The following is a 21,363-nucleotide window of genomic DNA, read 5'->3' as shown; positions in this document are numbered from 1 at the left end:
CTCCTACATCTCTCCTCTGTTGTTCACCAGTCTGGGATTGATTCCGTAATTACCCAGAGCAATGTCTCCAAATTTCCCCACGATATATCCTTAACTCTTTCCCAAACCTTCATGAAATCATCCGAAAACACATCAGATTCCATATGTGCTTATAATACTGAGCTCAAACTCACCACCACCTCTCAGCATTACTCCACTGTCTCTAGTCATAGGAGACCCAGTGTGAGTAGTGATCTTTATAAATTAAATCACGGCGCACCTAAAGCCAAGAGCAATTCCTGAGGATTTCAGGCCAAGTTTTATTTATAATCCTCTAATTTTCATTTGTAAAAAGCATTTATATTCCAGATTGTTGCCAGCCATGTCTATTTCTACATCAGTCACAACTATTTAATCCCCACTAAAGGTTTAATTTTCCAAATGATTATATGTCCAGGCTATTGCTGCAAGCACTGACAAACATTCTAGCTGAGCCTGGCACAACAAGTAGATCAGGATCTGAGATACCTGAAACTTATGCATAAAAGTAAAACTTACTCTTGGGTTGAAGTTCCTGAGGCATCTCTTCAGAGTCACTCTGAATGCTCTTTGGACGCTCCATTAGCTGTGCAACCCTGTCATTGTACCTGACTTTGTCGTCTTGGAGAACTTTGTATGCCTGGGGAAACACAATCCAACATTAGTTACTTATTCTAAAAGAAACTGCAGCCAACTGATTCTTTTTATGCAATTTCTGCATCCAAGTGAGAATCGCTTATTTCTGTCTGGTGTGTCTTTTCATTCCAGCACGGCCCTCTGCCTGGCAGGTCAGAGGTCAATCAGCAAGTGGATCTTTTCCAGTGCTGCTTGAAAAATGGGTACCTTAAATTGCAATTTCCAAATTTAAAAGAGGGGAAGCAGAAAGATTTGCATTTCTAAAGTACTGAATCTTTCATCATTTTAAGCTAATCAAGTAGAAATTTATTGTTCACAAACGTATGGACCAAAAATTCCGACAAAGAGCAATGTACAATTACCTCATAATTGATTTTACTAATGAGCTTATAATAGACAAATACTGGCCCAGGACATCAGAGATAATCTCTTTATTTATTTTTTAAATATTGCCATGTGATATTTCACGCCCAGCTGAGAGGCCAAAACCTAATCTGAAAGACAATAAAAATACCCCTCACTCAATGCCCCTCTGGAGTATCAGCCCAGACTTTGTGCTCACCCCTGAACCCATAGTCCATAACCTTCCCAGTCAGAGGAGGAAGTCCTAATAATTAAATCATGATGAGTATTAAAATCTGACAGTTTTCCTCATGGGGCGGTTCATTGCCATTCACTAACCACACTAAGCTTGGTGTGAATGAAGTGTCAGACATAAGCTTGAAGGGGAGGGACAGTATATTATGCAAGGTAAAACAACAAAGCCTGAAATTGATATTGGTCTTAATATGTTAATTGAACTGGATCTTACGTAAAGGCCCGCGCCTGCAAATACTCCACCGATCATCAGAGCATAAAACATGTTCCCGCCTGAGGAACCTGAATGACCACCAGAGGACATCTGGCGAATCCCTGTGAAGCAAAGCAAAGTCATGATAAAAGAAAGCAGAGAATCATACAGAGCTGAAGTGTAATCTGGTCACAACTATCAACACCAATGGGATGACACGGTTGTAAAGGAAGTTAGCATATCCTCATTGACCACCATTAATTTATATAGATGCACCACAGAAAGCATTCTAAACAGGCAGAACGCAGCTTTTAGTTCATGAAGCGGCGTGGGGGCATCGTGGTCAGCACAACGCTTTACAGTACAGGCCGGACCATCAGGTTTGGATTCCCATCCATGTCTGTAAGGTGTTTGTACACTTTTCCAGCGACCATATGGATTTCCTCCGGGTGCTCTGGTTTCCTCCCACATTCCAAAAATGTACGTTTAGGGTTAGTGAGTTGTGAGCGTCCAATGTTGGCGGTGGAAGCGTGACAACCCAAGAACAATCCTCCCTGATTTGATTTGATTAAACGGCGCATTTCACTGTGCATTTCCATAATAAAGCAAATCTTTAATCTTCACGATGGCCACAGGTACAGGAAGCTACAGCACATTCAAAGATGTTGGAGCGGAAGGGAGAGATGGCCATGCTGAAGGCTACTTTATGAGGAAAGAGGAGACGACAGTAGAGGAAGAGAGTTCCTGAGGAGGAAGAACCATTAACTTGGGAGGCCAGAAAGGAAGGAGAGAGTCAACAATTTAAATAGAAACAGGGTGAGGGAGCAAGTGAATGGACTTCAAAGACAGGATATACGTACTGGCTTTGGAGGCAGTACAGAGGAGGTTCACCAATTTGATTCCAGAGATGAGGGGGTTACACTATGAGGAGAGATTGAGTCACCTGGGACTGTACTCACTGGAATTCAGAAAGATTGAGAGGAGATCTTATAGAAACATATAAAATTATGAAAGGGATAGATAAGATACAGGCAGGAAAGTTGTTTCCACTGGTAGGTGAGACCAGAACTAGAGGACATAGCCTCAAAATTTGGGGGAGTAAATTTATTATGGAGATGAAGAGGAACTGCTTTTCCCAGAGAATGGTGAATCTGTGGAATTCTCTGCCCAATGAAGCAGTGGCGGCTACCTCAGTAAATATATTTAAGACAAGGTTGGATAGATTTTTGCATAGTAGGGGAATTAAAGGTTATGGGGAAAAGGCAGGTAGGTGGAGATGAGTCCATGGCCAGATCAGTCATGATCTTATTGAATGGTGGAGCAGGGTCAATGGGCCAGATGTCTTATTCCTGCTCCTATTTCTTATGTTCTTATGACAGGAAGTGTTCAGAAATAAACCAAGTCGAGAGAAACTAGAAAATCTTGCTTTTTCAGCACAACAGCAAGTGTGAACACTGTAGATATTGGGCCCAATAAGCCAGCATTAGTGAGGGAAGCAGCAGAGTGAATGGTCTCAATCTTCTGATGGAGAAGTGGATGAGTTAGCACAGTTGTTGCTGGAGGCAGGGGATGGAAGAGAATGGGGTGTGCTGGAGGTGGCTGGAGGCAGCAAGGGAAGCCAGCAGGCAATCATTGCTCTTCTGAATGGGTGGAGAACACCTGCTGGGTGTACAGTCCGGTCATACCGTCTCAAAGGAACGTACATGGTTAAGAACTTAGCTGTGATTTTCACTCTGTAGTAATATTATTCTGTTTCGTAAAGATGTGGCAGATATGGAAAATGGTAAATCTCACAAAGTGCATTGCAGATCAGTCCAGATATTATTAGCGATCAGGACAGGAAAGCGACTCCAGGTAAAAGCAAAAAATCAGCCATGATCTATTGGACAGGAGAACAGGCAGGAGTGTCCAAATGGTTTACTCCTGCTGTTACATCCTACAGCTATATCTTCACCTTAAACCCTGCCCACAAATCTTTAATAATATATTCCCAAATGATTGTTTTAATTTTTAATAGATTTATCCCAATTTAATAACTCTATTAATCTATACACTCTGGACTTACCAAACAAATGTTTTGAGGAAATGTTTCCCTTGCACTGTAAATTCAGATAAAATGCCCTGTACTGTGCAAAGGGCAGTGGAAGACATTAATGTGGAACATGTGCGTACCATACTTCAAAATCATTCTAGGATTGATCGCAGAGGCAGGGACCCCAGTTGTGAAAAATGTTATTGTAAGTGGGTTGCAACCCAGGATGAAGGAGATGTTTATTGCTACTTGTACGGGAGAGAAAGGCAAAGATTGTCAAAGGCAGTTACACACCAGAAACCTGCACCCGTTCGGGAAGTTGGGGACAAAGTATTTGCATTAGCACGTTGACAAGCCTGGTGTCAGGGCAGGGACAGAGGGCGGGGAGGTCACCGAGCAGTCTGTTTTGTTCGCAGACCACCTGTCCACTGAGCTCAAGAGTGGCATCAGTGCCAAGGTAACCGGCAATTATCATTCTCCACTTCCACCACCACCCCAGGAAACACAGTTCACTTTAAAAAACCCATTCGATTAATGCCCCCAGCCACCAGAACAGAGATGCCATTCCAAAATTCTGACTGTCTTGGAGCTTACTGAGCCCAGTAACAGCTTGATTTCTAACTCTGAAGCAGAGCCACTTACTCCACGGTTTGTGCTCCTGATTGGTCGCTAGCGCCATTGAGCAATGTGTCAGTAAGTATAGTGGAACTGTCAGGACAACCAGTCTCGTTACCTGTCTCTCGGAAGGTCACATACCAGCTTCTTGGGGACAAAAGAGAACATCAGTTCCTCATAGCACAGAACCATCCCCCTCCACCTCCCGGCTAATCTATTGGGTTGGAATCTCCTTTGCAAGCTGGACTGCATGTTGGTATTGTCTCTGAAGGAGTACAACTTGAAGAAACTACTGGTAACAGAATCTGAGGACAACTAAATGACCAGAACTTGAAGAACCGGATTTGGTATATCCAAGTGTCTGTGCCTTGTTAAAGGAGTTTGTTCGGAATACACCCGAAGTCTGGTGGAGGTTTACTGACGATTCTTCACCTACAAGGGTGTCAGCCATGGTTAAGCAACTGCTGCAACTTCCTGAAGAACGCAGGGTGCTGGAAAAACGTGCCACTGCTCTTCTGCAGCCAGGGCTTTGGGATACTCCACTGCAAAATCCAGTTTCAAAGAATGGCCCTTTCCATCATGATCCAACAACCATCCGCCACTGACAGGGTTACAATGGAGTTCCATGGACTCTGCACCATTGAGCCTTAGCCAAGGCTCACGTTGCCCTTTTCAGAACCAAAGGAGGGAAGTGTGGAACCTGTGACACGGCAAGTTAATATAGCTACAGTAGTGTGTAGCTATACAGAGGGAGGTCTTTCAAAAGATAGTTCCTGTTTGTACAGCAGGGAACACCAACAACATGAGCAGTCCAAGACAAAATAAAGATGCTAATGAACAACTGAAAAGCACACATCTTCTATTGCGCAATAGCTCTGACTAAAACTACGGTATAATAGCTGCCTTCAATCAGATTAAATGTAAATAAAGGATTGAATAGCATGTAGTTTTATTAGTTATTAATATCTGTGAGAATGTATCATAATTGGTATTCTGAGTGGGTATAAGGGATGAGAAGGTGCACACAATTTCAATTGGTCAATACCTGTATAAAACTGACAATTCTGAGCAGAAGTTTTAGAAGTTCTACGACAGGGGTAGGACAGTTCCCCATGTGCACAAGTAAATAAGGTGTGATTGAGAAACAAGTATGAATTATTTGAGTCCAAATGTTTGGCGACAACAAATCTTGCAGCTTCACTAACTGCGTGCCACTTCTATTTCCAGGAAGTTAGAGCACTGGGGATTTAGGCCAATTTCCAGGGATTATCTTTGGTCTGAATTTTGCCAAAACATGCTGCCTGACTCAATATTTTCAGATTTACTAAGTAGATTTTCTACCTTTGACCATGTGAGTGAGTGTTTTGAATATGTCTTCATTGGTGACAAAGAGTGCTTCCAAAGTATTCATAGAGTGGTTAGGTGAGACAGAGAATGTGTTAAAATATTAATAGAGTTGAGTTGGCTACACCTAAAGTGAGTAAGTAATGAGCACCAGATGGCAGAAGACAAGAGTAATGCAATTGTCAGGGTGTACGTGGCCCTCCAGAGGGTATTAGATAGGTATCCTGTAACAAGCTTATCACCAAAATTGAAAATCATGGCACAAGGCTGGTATTGATTGTATGGATACAAGAGTTGGCTCAGTAACGTACAATATAGTGTGATAGTGAAAGATTATTTTTCAGACAAGAGGAAAGTGAAGAATAACGATCCCTAGAGGTCAATTTTAGGTCTACTGCTTTTTTTAAAATCACCTTATGTTTGGGAATGTAAGCTGCAATCCATAAATTTATGAATGACTCAAAAATTTGGCGGAGTATGAACTGCAGAGAGGGTAGTGATGAATTGTATCAGGATGTAGACAGGCTGGTGGAATGAGCAGGCACATGGTACATGAAGTTTAATGTTGAGAATTGTGAGGCAAAGCATGTTGAAAGGAAGAATGAGGAGAAGCTATATAAAATAAAGTATACCATTTGAGAAGTAGCATTAGACTCCTGACCCAGCATGGATAACTGATTCCACAACCCATGGACTCACTGTCAAGGACTTTATAAATCATGTATGCAATATTACTTTTTTGGTATTTGCACAGTTCGTCTTGTTTCGCACATTGGTTCTTTGTTAGTCTTTGTGCGTAGTTGTTCATTGATTCTATTGTATTTCTTTATTCCAGTGTGAATGCAGCAGGGCTGGATGAGAGAGTGGATAATAGGCATGAACAATTAAGGACTTTATCATTAGAGATATCAAGAATAAAATCAGGAAAGTGAAGATGAACCTTTATAAAATACTGGTCCATCCTCAAATGGAAAATTGCTACTTTATAAAAGGGCTGTGAAGGTATCAGAGAGGATCCAGAAAGTATTTGCCAAAATAGTTTCTTGGATAAGCAATTAGAGTCACAAAGATGATTCAAGAGCCTTGGATAATTTTATTTTAATATGAAAGCCAAAAGAGATCGTAGGCATGTACAGTACTGTGCAAAACTCAGGCAGATTTTTAAAAAATCTGCAAAGTTGCTTTCAAAAATAATGAAAGTTTCTAAATATCAAAACAATTACTATAAAGAGCAGTAAACAGTAAAAACTAGATCAAAATAATATTTGGTTTAACCGCTGTTTGCCTTTAAAAATGCATCAATTTTCTTAGGTACATTATCATGCAATTTCATATGAAAATCAGCTTGTAGGCTGTCCAAGCATTTTGGACAACTTGCCACACTTCATCTGCAGACTCTGGCTGTCCTGCTTGCTTCTGGATCTCCAGGTAAACACCAGAAAGCCTCAATTATGTTGAGATCAGGGGAGTGTGGAAGCCACACCATCTGTTGCAGGACTCCTTGTTCTTCTTTTCGCTGAAGATAGCTCTTCATGGTCTTGGCCGTCACTCATCCATGTAGTGTTCTCTGGCTTTTCTATGGACAAATTGCTTCCTGTTTGAGCAAAAAATTTTAAATGATGACTTGTCAGTCCAAAGTACTCGCTACCATTGTCCTTATGTCTTTGTGTGTGGGTGAGTCTCCTGGCTTTGTTTCCACTTTGGAGGAATAGCTTTTTGGTAGCAACTCTTCCATGAAGACCACCCCTGACAAGACTTCTCCGGACTGTAGATGGGTGTACTTGGGTTCCAGTGACTTCTGTGAGTTTAGAGCAGATAGCAGTGTTGGAGTTCTTCTGGTTTAAAAAGGATGTCAGTTTGATGTGTCTCTCATCTGCTGCACTCAGTTTCCATTGCCGACCACTGTGCCTCAACCTTAGCCATTTCTTTGAGCTTCTTCAGAAGAGCTTGGACAGCACATCTTGAAACTCCTGTCTGCTATGAAATTTCTGCTTGGGAGAGACCTTGCTGATGCAGAATGACCACCGTGCGCCTTGTTGCTAAGCTCACTCTTGCCATGGTGTAAGAATTGATGATTTGAAGGTTAAACTGTCACATTTGCCACACCCTCACCTTTTGCCTTTTAGTTTGGATGTTCTTCACCCAGTTTGATTCTTTCTACTCCCGTTTCTGTTTCAGTTCATCAGTTTAGCTCATTCAACTCATTATGTCATTGATCATTAGCAACTGTTTGTTATCTTTGGTTAACCATGCACTAGGCTATATACCTACAAAGTAATCAACGTTTTTACTTGAAAAGTGGTCTTTTACTTAATATGTTACTTTCTTCAATGAAATACAGAATTTTTCTGTAACATTTATTTTTTTGGAAAATGAATGTTTGGAAAGCAGCTGCCCAAAACAAGCGAAGGCCAAGATATATGTAATGTTTTGTCTTCATATCGGGAAACAGAAGGTCTGTCTTGGAGGAACTGTGTCAGCATCTGTACTGATGTGCCCCATCAATGGTTGGCTCCGTCAGAGGTTTCGTTTGTCTTGTAAAACAAAATTCTGACCTTGTCACAACACACTGCTTCAACATTGTCAATAAATTTTTCATGTTGTAAATAGCATTAATTAAAATCAATTTTCAACCTTTATTTAAATTAAATCCACCGAGCCTACCTTTGGAAAAATTAAATCCCATTTTGGCTTAAGCCAGTTATTAAACAGAAATTTATTATACTTATGAAAGGGAAAGAAGGAGATTAATTTCAAGAAAAGTAAGCTAAGCTTACCCTCCCCCTCCTGGTTTCACCTTTCACCCTGTGTTTCTCTCTTCCCCTCGCCCCCAACTTTTTAAATCTTCTCATCTTTTTTTCTCCAGTTCTGCTGAAGGGTTTTGGCCCGAAATGTCTACTGTACTTTTTTTTATTGATGCTGCCTGGCCTGCTGAGTTGCTCCAGCATTTTGTGCGTGTTGCTGGGCAGTTTCCATACTGTGTTTTAAAACGAATGCATATCGTAAGTCTATGATTTTGTTTTAATGCATGGCTTCAAAGAGAGCCAATTACCTTGGCAGTGAGGTGGTGCAGACATTAGATTAGATTAGATTAGATTCAACTTTATTGTTATTGGGCCGAGCACAGATACAAAGCCAATGAAATGCAGTTAGCATCTAACCAGAAATGCAAAGAATAGTGTTACTTACAAAATAACTGCAAATAAAAAGTGCTACAGCACACAAATATAAAAGTACTGAGACAGTACAAAATGGGTGCAATACTGCTTAGCGCTGTGATGTGAGGTTCAGCAGGGTCACAGCCTCAGGGAAGAAGCTCTTCCTGTGCCTGCTGGTGCGGGAGTGGAGGCTCCTGTAGTGCCTACCAGATGGGAGGAGAGTAAAAAGTCCATGGTTAGGGTGAGGTGCATCCTTGATAATGCTTTTCACCCTGCCCAGGCAATGTTTATGGTAGATGTTCTCAATGGTGGGCAATTGGGTGCCGATAATCTGCTGGGCAGTTTTCACCACACGCTGGAGTGCTTTGCAGTCCGATACGGGACAATTGCCATACCACACTAAGATGCAGTTGGTGAGTATGCTCTCAATGGTACAGCGGTAAAAGTCCGTCAGGATCCTGGGACAGAGGTGAGCTTTCTTGATGCTCTGCAGGAAATAAAGGTGCTGTTGCAACTTTTTGATCAGGATGGAGGAGTTCAGGGACCAGATGAGATCCTTGGAAATGTGGACACCAAGGAATTTGAAGCTTGATACACGCTCCACTACAGACATGATGGGTCTTATTGATGAAGTTTTAAGGGAATTGGGACAGTAAGGGATTAATGATTTCTGCAAAACTGTACTTTGTCAGCGTGACTGAGTGGTATCTGCCTGGCAGAATTGTCTAGTAAACTGCTTCTCTGCTTTAATCAAGGATGGAACTGTCTGATTCTGTAAAGTAACAATGTGTGTGTCTGATGGAACTCCAAGTCTGAATACTCCTTTCTCTCACCCTCTGTACCTTGTAGTTCCACAACTAAGAACCGGAAAACAATTCCATATATGGATAATGATGGTCTCTTTGAACTGTATAAATGTGTAACCTGCTGATAGAGGTGCGATCCCAGCCCCCAGAGGGAGAGGAGCTCTGTCCCTCTGGTGTTTGGCTCCACGTGCCTCTTGCTGGCTGAGTTCGAACAAATAAACTGGTGAAAAGGATAAAACAAAGAACTGTTTGTGGTGTGGTTATTGGTCCGGTCAACTTAAGTTCACATTTGGTGCCGTGACTCGGATCCCAACATAAGGAAAGTCCCTACAGGCTGAATAAGTGACAAGGGATTCTGGGTGAGTGTAAAAGGGCTGTAGGGTGCCCAGAGATGTCTTACCTCTGACCATCCCTTCCACTCAAACAACTCCTGCCCCTCTCCTCGAGGAACCTGTACCTTGACAAGATCCAACAAACCACCCGGACCAGGGGAATAAGGTAAGCAGTTGTTTTTGTGAGTATTAAAGTCTGCGGATGCTGAAGAATTGGGCAACAGGTCTTTGGTCTAGTCGACTAAACTGTATAATTGAGTCGACTTAACTAATTGGGCAACGGGCGAGGAAAGGGCCCGATCTATTTGTATAATTGGGCAACAGGCAAGGAAAGGGCCTGGTCTATTTCTATAATTGGACAACAGGTCGCTGGCCTGATCGATTAAGCTGTATAATTGAATAACCAGCACAGGACGGGACAGACGTTTGGCTAAACAGAGGGGAAAGGGACTGCAGTCTATCCGGATAAAGGAAGGTTTAGATCGGCAGTGCTGCACACGAGATCCAGGGCCAATATGGGATCCCGAACCCATGTCTGGCATACCGACCCTGTTTGAGGACAGTGACCGTGGTGGGGAGTGGGCACCCACCGTACACCCCCCACCTTACCAGGGGCCAAGTGCACCCACTGCTCCCGAACCCCAATCCTCCCAGTACTCGGATACAGTGGCCGCTCGGGTAGAACAGCGGCGGCAGGGAAGGGGAGGCTCTCTATACCGAGATCCATAAAGGGAATACGGAGGATTGTTCCAAGATGGGGGGGAGGAGTCCAATAAAACCCCAGAGTTAATGGCTCCACCAAGACAATTGCCCACCCGAACGCTGCCCAAGCCATGAGCAGCGGAGGAGGGACAGTCCTCAGTGATTCCTGTGTATGCATCATGGAAGCCTCAAGAAATGATAATGATCATGAATCAGGCCCCAGATAGAAAAGAAAAACCAGCATAGTTTGCTCCATATGTCCACAGTACTATACAAATGCATAATGCGACCCCGCAAGATTTATTCGGCCTCTGCTGCATGATTCTCTCAGCTGATGAGGGGCAGAAATGGAAGGCAGAACTAAGATACCAAACCTATCAGGAGTTACAGGCAGGAATCCATAATGAGGATGAACAGACAGACCAGATGATTCAAGCCTTGGAAAGGGCTCTCCAACAACCTGTAAGCATCACTAAAATACTTGAATGCAAACCTAAGCCTGGGGAATCGGGACCAGAATATCGTGAGCGATTTGTGGCCTGCTACGCCACTTTCTCAGGAGACCAAGCCTTTAATTAATGGGAATTCGTCCCCCCAGTTTAAAGTCCTACCGCTTCAATGCTTCCCAACTAAGTTAGCTAACATGATTAAAACAAATAATATGGATTGGTCTGACAATGGCCGAAATCGAATCCGATGAGCTTTGACATATTACTGGGACCCAGTTTTCAAATCCTGATCAACCCCGAAGGGAACTAATATTAAAGGTGAATATGTTCAGCGGGGAGAAGGACACAAGCGGGCTATATCTGTGGATCAGAACTGGGAACAAAAACCTACCAAGGGACAGGTGGGAACAACAACCCGTTCAGAAATTGACAAGCAAGGATACTCTCTACCGTGAGTACCACCCCTCAGGAAGAGCCCAATGTAATATTGCAAGTTGCTGGAATTCCAATTCCGTTTATGATTGATACAGGGTGTGCCACTGAGGAAAGCCAATATTATGCACCCCTCGAGGGACAGAAGTTCCCAGTCACAGTGATTGGAGAGGTTAAAGGAAGAGAGGGCAGTGCATTATTGGCCGAAATTTCCGGATTTCCTTTGGCGACAGACAGGACTGGTGGTTCCCCATACCACCGTTAGGGTTTGCCCTGCGTTCAAGCCAAAGAGCCTAGGGTTCCCTGCCTACACCCTGACGAAACAAGCCTTCAGCACCAATGGAGACTGGCAAGACTTACCCGTGGGCCAACTCCGATACTGGAAGGAGTCTGAGGTGAAGACGGGACATCTGGCAAGGCACTCTTTTAATATTGACTGAACCAAGACGTTGTACCCCATCTCTGGGCAATTTCAGCCCATGAAGTTGGCCGCACCAACTTCCCCCCTGTCCAGATCACCGTGAAAGAAGGACAGACTTTCCCATCCCTTTCACAATACCCTCTCAAGCCCAAGGCAACGTTTTATGAGGATGAAAGCTCCTTGTGGATCCAGCAGGGAAACGATGTTCTGGCTATGCGAAAGTGATGGACAGTGAAGTAGTTGAACAGGCCTCTTTTGAAACAGCTGTGTCTGCCCAGAAGGCTGAACTGTTTGCTCTGACTTGTGCCTGTATCCTAGCAACAGACTAAAGTGCGAATGTTTACACAAACTCTCGTTATGCACTGACTACGGGGCTTTGGGGATTCCTGACTTCCTCTGGCCACCTCATTAGTAATGCTACCTTTGTAAACAACTTACTCACCGCCCTACAGCTACCTCGAGTTTTGGCTATTATTAAATGTGCAGCCCATACTAGGGAGTCTAATGAGATATCAAAGGGTAATACTAGGACTGATGCAGCAGCCAAACAGACAGCCTTAGACCCCACACTTCTGATCCCCTCGGCAAATAGACATGACCCACAGACCGGTATGCCAGATATGGGGGAAATACGTAACTTCCAGGGGGACGCCCCTGAAGGAGAGCGCAAACTATGGTCCCAAATGGGTTGCCACCTTGAACCTCAGACCAATTTATGGGTGACCCCTGCGGGACTGGTCTGTGTTCCCTCAGTGTTCTTACCTATTTTGATAAATTATGTACATAATTGTACACACCTGGGCAAGGAGGGAACGGTTAATACATTATTACAATCTTGGTGGCACCCTGATTTCCAGCAAGCAGCTGAAAAGCGAGCAAAAGTATGCTTAATTTGTCAGAAAATGAACGCTGGAAAGGGAATGCCTTGTGTTTCTGGAACTACCCCCTTGCCTGGTGGACCTATTTCTTGTTTACAACTTGATTTTGTAGAATTACCTAGAGTGCATTGTTGTAAGTATTGCTTAGTGATAGTAGATTTAGCAGATGGATTGAAGCTGTTCCTACAACTAATAATACCGCTATGACTGTTGTGAAAATATTGTTAAAAGAAATAATTCCTCGCTATGGGACTCCAGAAATGATAAACTTGGACAATGGGCCACATTTTGTTGCCAAAATAAATGAGGAAGTCTGTAAAGAACTTGCTATAAAACAGCAGTTCCACTGCACCCATCATACAAAAGCAGCCGGCATAGTGAAACAAGCCAATGGTACTTTGAAAGGTAAGTTGGCCAAACTTGCACAAGAAACTGGATTGACCTGGTTGAAGGTTTTACCCTCAGCCCTATTCCATATGAGAATCACGCCATCAAGTAAGACGGGGTTGTCACCTGCAGAAATTATCTACGGGAAGCCTATGAGAAGCCCATGGGACCCCGACCTTGTTTGCTGCTCCTCCCTGAGAGCTTACCAGCAACATTGGATATGCATACCTTGGGGGAGGAGATGGGAAAATACTTATGCAAATTAACTAAGACTCTCTAACACTTGCATTCACAGGTGCGGCAGGCCTGTCGGGAAGACAAAACCCAGCCCAAAGGTGACTATCCCACCAATGAGCCTGGAGATTTTGTCCCGATCAAGAACTGGGATCGAGGGAAACTCTGACCTCGGTGGAGTGGACCATATCAGGTGTTACTGACCACTCCCACGGCTGTGAAACTAAAGGGGCAGTCTCGGTAGATACATCAAAAAGACTCCAAAAGTGTTACTGAAGGAACTGAGTAGAAGGACTCTCTTGGACTAAAGGAAAATGTATTGGTTGATAGTGGTGTTTGTGCGTATGTCTTTGAGAGGACACCCCAGCATCTGGGGGCCCCCATGTCAACATCTTTATGTCTCCCTGTCACACCTATGCCAAAAGGTAGAACGAGGGGCCTACTGGGTTTGCACCGAAATTCCGCAGCACAGTAAGACTATGATTCCAACGTCAGTAATCCCGCTCAACCAGAGTGAGGAACTCTCAGCCTGGGCTTTCTCAGACATTACCCAGGGGAAGTGAGGAGAGGAACTGTAGTCCTGTCCTGCCAGAGGAGACTGAGGCTGTCAGTGTTTTGAGGGATGGTATCTCAGGACCCCACCAACGGAACCTCATATACTGGGAAACATGCATCCTGGCCATACCTGCGGGTGCCTAGCAGCGGAGTGGTAAATGCCACCTGTTACTGTAACTTCCAGGGAGGGGAAGATGCATTTTTTTTCTGGGAAATAGCAGCTGTACCACCTATACCACTGCAGACCCTTCCTGACCAGTAAATGGCACCCACTGGGTGTGAGGAAATCAGGCCTATATATGACTCCCAATGGAAACTGCCTGTAGGTGGGACCCACAAAGTCCCAGCAAAGGGTGGACCGGCTGTTGTTATCTAGCATATTTAGTACCCCACCTGAGAGTCATGGCCCAGCCTCAGGATCACCCCCATTGGAATAGGCAACGAAGGGGTATAATGGAATCTGAGAGATTTTGGATGACTGCCTTTCCCTCATATGGGGTAGCTAGAAATTCCAGGGAAATAATTAATTTAGCAGCCGCTCTGGAAGAATTGGCTAATAATACAGCCGGAGCACTGACTGACACTCAAGCACAGGTAACTGAGATATCCACTGAGATGATTGCAATTTGCCAAACAGTGCTACAGAATCGGATGGCCCTAGACTTTATACTGGCAGAGAAAGCAGGGACCTGTGCTATCATAGGTAAGGAATGCTGTACTTACATCCCTGACGAATCTTCAAATATTACTGATCAATCTAAACACATAATCCAAGAGATCCAGAAAAGTCTTGATGTTGGCAGTAAGCTACAGAGTTTTGGGACCAGAAAGGCAGGGGGGATGGCCTCGGCCCTTTAATATATTTGGGGACTTCTGGGGGATGATTTTGCATTTCAGAAGTCTGATTGTACTAATTTTAATCATTGTCTGTATCTCACGGTGCCTTTGGCCATGTTTTATGTCATGCCGTGAAAGTAATAGTCTGTTATAACATGTTATCATAAAATGATAAAAAGGAGGGAATGATGAAGTTTTAAGGGAACACACATCAAAGTTGCTGGTGAACACAGCAGGCCAGGCAGCATCTCTAGGAAGAGGTACAGTCGGCGTTTCAGGAAAACCTTCCTTCAGTTAGTCCTGACGAAGGGTCTCGGCCTGAAACGTCGACTGTACCTCTTCCTAGAGATGCTGCCTGGCCTGCTGCGTTCACCAGCAACTTTGATGTGTGTTGCATGAATTTCCAGCATCTGCAGAATTCCTGTTGTTTGAAGTTTTAAAGGAATTGGGATTGTAAGGGGTTAATGATTTCTGTAAAAATGTACTCTGTCAGCATGACTGAGTGGTGTCTGCCTGGCAGAATTGTCTGGTAAACTGCTTCTCTGTTTTAGTCAAGGCCGGAGCTGTCTGATTCTGTAAAGTAACGATGTGTGTGTCTGATGAAACTCCAAGTCTGACTACTCCTTTCTCTCACCCTCTGTACCTTGTAGTTCCACAAATAAGAACCGGAAAACAATTCCATATATGGATAATGATGGTCTCTTTGAACTGTGTAAATGTGTAACCTGCTGATAGAGGTCCGATCCCAGCCCCCAGAGGGAGAGGAGCTCTGTCCCTCTGGTGTTTGGCTCCACGTGCCTCTCGCTGTCTGAGTTCGAACAAATAAACTGGTGAAAAGGATAAAACAAAGAACTGTTTGTGGTGTGGTTACTGGTTCGGTGAATTTAAGTTCACATTATAGTGTCCTGCAGTTATTTTATAATCCTGCTTTATTACACTGCAGACCAGATGTCTATGTGCCTTTTATAAATATCAGTAATTAGCATGGTTACAATATTTCATTGACCAAATACAAGTCTCAATCAATACTCTCAGAGGAAACACTATTTTGTTTTTCATACTGAACCAAAACATAGAACAGTCCAGCACGGGACAGGTAATGCGCACACTATGTTGTGCCAATCTTGATGCCAATTTACAATAAATGCCCTTTTCCTCTGTATTATCTACATCCCTTCATTCAAGTGTCTAACCTCCTTTGAAACACCACCAAAATACCCGATTCCACTTCTATCCCTAAATCCCCAGCAACCTTTCCAGCCACCTAACATTCTGTGTGTAAAAAAATACTTGTTCCTCATGGCACCTTCAAATTTCCCACCCCCACAACCCCCTCCTCCCAACCAATATTAAACACATGTCCTCTGGTGTTTGACATTTCTGCTGTAGGGAAAGGATTCTTACTGTCCAGCTGACTGTCGAACCATATTTCTTCACTTTCAGTTATCTTCCAGCAAGTTGCTAACTTTACCAGAATAATTTAACACATCAAAAATAGAATGTGTGGTTTTCATAAATGTTCTTCCATCATTTTGCATTTTCACAAATTAAGATTGGTTGATGTTCTGCTGCAGTCAAACCTTAAATCCAAACCTAAGACGCAGATTTGTTGATGAGAACCTTTGTCATTCCTCATGGGTATTTACTAGACAGGAAACATTCTTAATCTCTTGACATTAGTTAGCTCTACATTTCCTGCCAGACTTACAAAGAGATGTAAGTAAGAACATGGACAAAAAGTGTTTTAATTCCTCAACAACCTTCCTTCCTGGAAGTTCTGGAGGTACACCACGATTCTTCCACATGAAAATCTTCTTTCTTCTCTTTCTTCTGCATGAACATCTGACACAAACGCTGATGAAACTGCAAGAAGGCAAACTTGCACATTTATGCTCAGGCTGTTTTTTTGATACCATTGAAACTGCTGCCCCCCTAGCTGTGCTTAACCACCGAATGCTAATTTGAAGAAACTATGTGAAACACATGACAAGGTTATATAATCTGAGGGCGGGACTATAATGTAAGAGGAGAGACCATCGACAGAAAATATCGAGGGGGGGCTTACACGATTTATATTCGATTGGCATGCAACATAAGAGACAGCGTACATCAGTTTCACCTCTCTGAGGCACACAAGGAGGAAACTTCTGGCCCGTGTGCTAATGAGCCAACTGTGACCTAGATTTTCAAATACCACGTACAGGGAGCTTCTTAGGAAAGATCTTACGGAGAATGTACTTGATTGAATTGGAGCTATGAACATAACTTAATTCTTGGCAAGCAGGTTCTCGAAATCAGAGAGTGTAAATGTGGGCACCCATTGAACGACAGCGTAATCATTCTATCTATACGGTACTGCTCTCCATTTCACCACTAACCGAACATTTGCAAGGCCCGAGTAATAAACATATGGGAATAATCATTCGGTCGCCGGAGATTTGAAAATTTGAGGCTAAGAGATAATCAGATGATTGCTGTCACCCTTCGGATCAACGCTCTGAGTGGATTTTACAGCTGAGATGAAGCGGACTAATGCGTTGCTTCCAAAGGACATCATCAGCCTGAGGCTGAATTCTTTCGTAACTAGTCCTACTTTAAAAAAAACACTTGAATCTTCTTAGTCATAAAAATCGTAGAGAATATTTTCAAATTTTCTCCTAAGTATAGGTACATCTCGTGAACTAAATACAGATCGGGCTTTAGAGTGAAGTGATTGACCTTGGGGCCTCTTTTTTCTTGGACAAAGTTCATTATGACATTACTGACTCGGCAGGGTCAATAAGTCTGCGTTGCTCACAAAAACAAATAAACTTTTTTATTCTTTACAACGCGTACCTTCCCAAGTCGCCCAAGCTCCTGGGCTAAAGCGGCTGAGTTATTATGCAATTATTCTTGACACCAGATCCTTGCATGTGATTCAGATATGAGAGATGAATTCTCTCTGGGCCTTTTGTCAAACATTCCTAAAGTATTCGAATCTATGGTTTGTGGAGACCCAGCACCTGCGCCCATCTGTGCAACACTCACCAGTCCTATACGCGTTCCTAAGTAATCGCGAAGAGAATGAGATCTTCACCGCGGGTGCCAGGTTGTAAAAAGCGACCCTGCAGAGATACATCGTGTCTATCTGCTAATCCGAACAGCGACAGCTTCTTCTGTAGACGATACCGGCAGCGCTCGGCACTCCAAACCACAGTAGCGATTCCGTGTCTCTCTCTTAACCCGCCGCTGTCTGACCCAACCACTAACAGCGTCACGTTTTCAGCAAACAGGGCCCCGAGGTCGCTCCTGCCATGTGGATCAGAGCTAACCCGCCCATACTGAATAATTATTAAACAACAAGAGTCAGAGGCTGCTTTTCCACAATGATGTGAAGAGAGATACTTAAGGAAGCGGGTGAATTGTCCAAACGCAAGAAAACAGACATGACCTGAAATTGAAGAGATTTGTCATTCAATAAGGATTCTCCTTAAAACAAAAGATAAAATTTGGCTGTGGTAACGATGTCCCGTCAGTGCCACAAACTTCGTACAGAAAGTTATTTTTTTAATGGTAAGAGAAGCAAGTAAAACGTGGAAATCGATTTAACAGTACCATTGTAGGGGTAATGAATAAATTGTTGCCTTAAAAAGTTGTTCACAAGTTCAACTCCAATAATTATAATAAAAACAACTGCAAATATAGAAAATTTGATAGAAAAACAGAAATTCCTGGAACACAGCAGATCAAACACAGAACACAATGCACAATGTCTGTGCCGAATTGAACAAATCACTTTTGTCTGCACGATTCATATTCCTCCATACCTTTCATATTCATATATCTATCGAAGATCCTCTTGAATGCCACTATCTTAACTATTAGCACCCTTGGCTGTGAGATGCAGCCACCTACCAGTTTCCATGTGGAAAAACTTGCCAGTACTTTTCCTTTAAACTTATCCTTCACCTCCAAGCTAACTGTGCTTTCCAATTTCCACCCTAGGGAGAAAAAACTCTTACTTTCTAAACCTATTAGGTCCACTCCTCACCTTTCAATGCTCCAGAGAATCGATCCAAGTTACTCTATCGATTTGTATTGCCACTTCTGAGGGACATGGGCTTGGACACAAAGATCCTTCTGTACATCAGTGCTGTTTGGAGTCCTATCATTAACTGTATACCCCCCCCCCCACACTTTATGTTTGACTTCCCAAAATACAACAGCTCATACTTGTCTAGATTAAACTTTGTCATTTCTTTGCCCAAAAGTGCAGCTGATCTATATCCTGCTGTATCCTTTGACAACCTTCTTCACTGTCTGCAACTCCAATTTTTGTCTTGTCTCTAGACTTAATTACCTACTTGTCAAGCAGAATGTCAATTAAATTCCTCTTTCCACAGATATTGCTGGCCTTCTGTTTCCAGCACTTTGAATTACTTTCTTCAGCCTTCTTGTTTTGTGACAATATACATTTATTTCACCTGTACTTGAGATATGGCACTTTTATGCAGCTAAATTCACAAAACACATGATAGAAATTGTGTCATAACTTTTATTGTGATTGATTTCTTCTAAAAGCATTAATCAGACATGGGTTCCTATTCCAGTCTTAAACTTATATTTCCCATGAATGATTTGTGACAAATTCAACTAATTTCTCTGTAAATTATATCAACTTTAAGTTACCGATGAAAGCAAATTTTGGTGGTTGAATATACCTGTGGACATTACAACGGCAATCCAATTCAAAACTTAGCAGTTCAGGCTGCATTCTTGGGGAGAGAAAATAGTATGCATGATTGTGTTAGTCAACACCAGCAAGACCAAGGAACTTCAGAGGCAAACCAGAGGTCCATGAGCCAGTCCTCATCAGAGGATCAGAGGGGGAGAAGGTCAGCAACTTTAAATTCCTTACTGCTATTATTTCGGAGTCCTGAGTCCTGGGTCCTGGACCCAGCATGCGAGTGCAATTACGAAGCAAGCATGGCAGCACCTCTATTTCCTTAAGAGTTTGCAAAGATTTGGCACGACACCTAAAACTTTGACAAACTTCTATAGATGTGTAGTGGTGAGCATATTGACTGGCAGCAACACTGCCTGGTATGGAAACTCCAACGCCCTTTAACAAAAAATCCTACAAAAAGTAGTGAATATGGCCCAGTCCATTACAGGTAAAGCCTTCCCAACTATTGAGCACATCTATATGAAACACTGTCACAGGAAAGCAGCATCCATCATCAGGGACCCCCACCATCCAAAACATGCTCTCTTCTCACTGCTGCCATTAGGAAGAAGGTACAAGAGGTACACCACCAGGTTCAGGAACAGTTACTCCCCTTCAACCACCAGGCCCTGGGTAACTTTACTCAACATCACTTGCCCCATCTTTTTAAATTCTCCAACAATCATGGACCCACTTTCAAGGACTCTTCATTTCATGTTCCCAATATTTATTGCTATTTACTTAATATTCTTTCTTTTTTTTTTGTATTTGCAGAGTTTGTTGTCTTTTGCATACTGGTTGAACACCCAATTTGGTGCGGTCTTTCATTGATTCTGTTATGATTATTATTCTGTAGATTTACTGCGTATGTCCACAAAAATATGCATACAATCTTAGGGTTGTATATGGTGATATATATGTACTTTGAGAACAAATTAACTTTGAACCTGCTGAGTATTTCCAACTTCTTATTTTTGTATATATATTTCAGCTTTTGGTTTTGTTTTTGATCACCTATTCAAACCTCCCTATCTCAACATTCAAGGAGTAACAATCAAACAGGACTGAGATGCTTTAGCTACAATGGAATGAGCTCAGGATATGGGGCAGAGGGAGTCACTAGCGTGAAGCTTAAAACATTGTTCATGAAATAGTCAATCGTCAGGTGTTAATTTCCAGAAGAAATCAGAGTAGGTGCTGTGAGCTTGGACAACTGAGGAAAAAGTCAGTCAATTACATTTGTTGGATGGAGTCACGTATAGAACAAACTAGAAAATTATTACAGATTTCCTTCCCCAAAAGAATGTTAGTGAACCAGAAATATTTTACAACAATTTGGTAGTTTTGCTGCCTTTAAGGAGTGTTTTTTTTTCATTTCCAGATTAATTCAGTTATTTGAATTTAAAATTCCCAGCTATCATATTGGGATTTGAATTTTGGCAGCCGGTCTAGTAAATTGAGCCTAGTTTTTTTTTCTGAGCTCAATGAGAAATACAAACCTTAAATCAGAATCAGTTTTATTTTTGCAATGAATAAAAATTTGTACATTTCTACACCAGTACTTCTTCCAAAATCCTCTGGTAATCATCTTGAATGAATGGCTCCAAATCATTAAAGCTTATAGAAGAAGAAAGCTCTTAACTCCGAGTGGAGTCATCGGGACGCCGTCATGACAGCACCTTTTATTAAGCAGGCTTTCTTATTTTTACGAGGCCGAGTTGCTAGCTCGATACTCAACCCAGCACGGATGGAAAGCGTGCAAGGGAGTCGGCTTGGGAGCCTTCGCTCCGAAGTCCAGCGCTGATGCCACTACGCCACCAGCCAGCTATTAAAGCTTATAGTGAGGCATAAAAGCTTGCAGTCAAAGCCATGATCATAATTCTGAATTAGCTGGCTCAGTCAAATCATAACACGGTGACATTAAATGCAATAGGAAAGAACTTTGGTTACAAATATTTGAGTCAGAAATAAAAATTGTTGTTTAATTGTATTTGAATTACTACCCAAAAGGCTCATAATAGTACAGGAGGTG

General features: G+C 42.7%; 1 protein-coding gene across 2 annotated transcripts in view; it reads right to left on the bottom strand.

Annotated features, from left to right (window-relative positions):
• Positions 1-17,912, bottom strand: part of LOC140196042 (uncharacterized) — a 38,755-nt gene extending 20,843 nt beyond the window's left edge. For both annotated transcript variants that reach the window (XM_072254751.1, XM_072254752.1), the window contains exons 1-3: positions 17,654-17,912; positions 1,466-1,566; positions 538-658 (exon numbers count right to left, since the gene is read on the bottom strand). In XM_072254751.1, the coding sequence (XP_072110852.1) occupies positions 538-658; positions 1,466-1,566; positions 17,654-17,744 (313 nt within the window). In that variant the 5' untranslated portion in view covers positions 17,745-17,912. The remainder of the gene's footprint in view (positions 1-537; positions 659-1,465; positions 1,567-17,653) is intronic.
• Positions 17,913-21,363: the final 3,451 nt, after the last annotated feature.

The sequence above is a fragment of the Mobula birostris genome, chromosome 4, assembly GCF_030028105.1.
Source record: "Mobula birostris isolate sMobBir1 chromosome 4, sMobBir1.hap1, whole genome shotgun sequence".
Lineage (NCBI taxonomy): Eukaryota > Metazoa > Chordata > Chondrichthyes > Myliobatiformes > Myliobatidae > Mobula > Mobula birostris.
The sequence above is the reverse complement of the archived record's forward strand: the minus strand, read 5'-3'. Positions and strand labels throughout refer to the sequence as shown.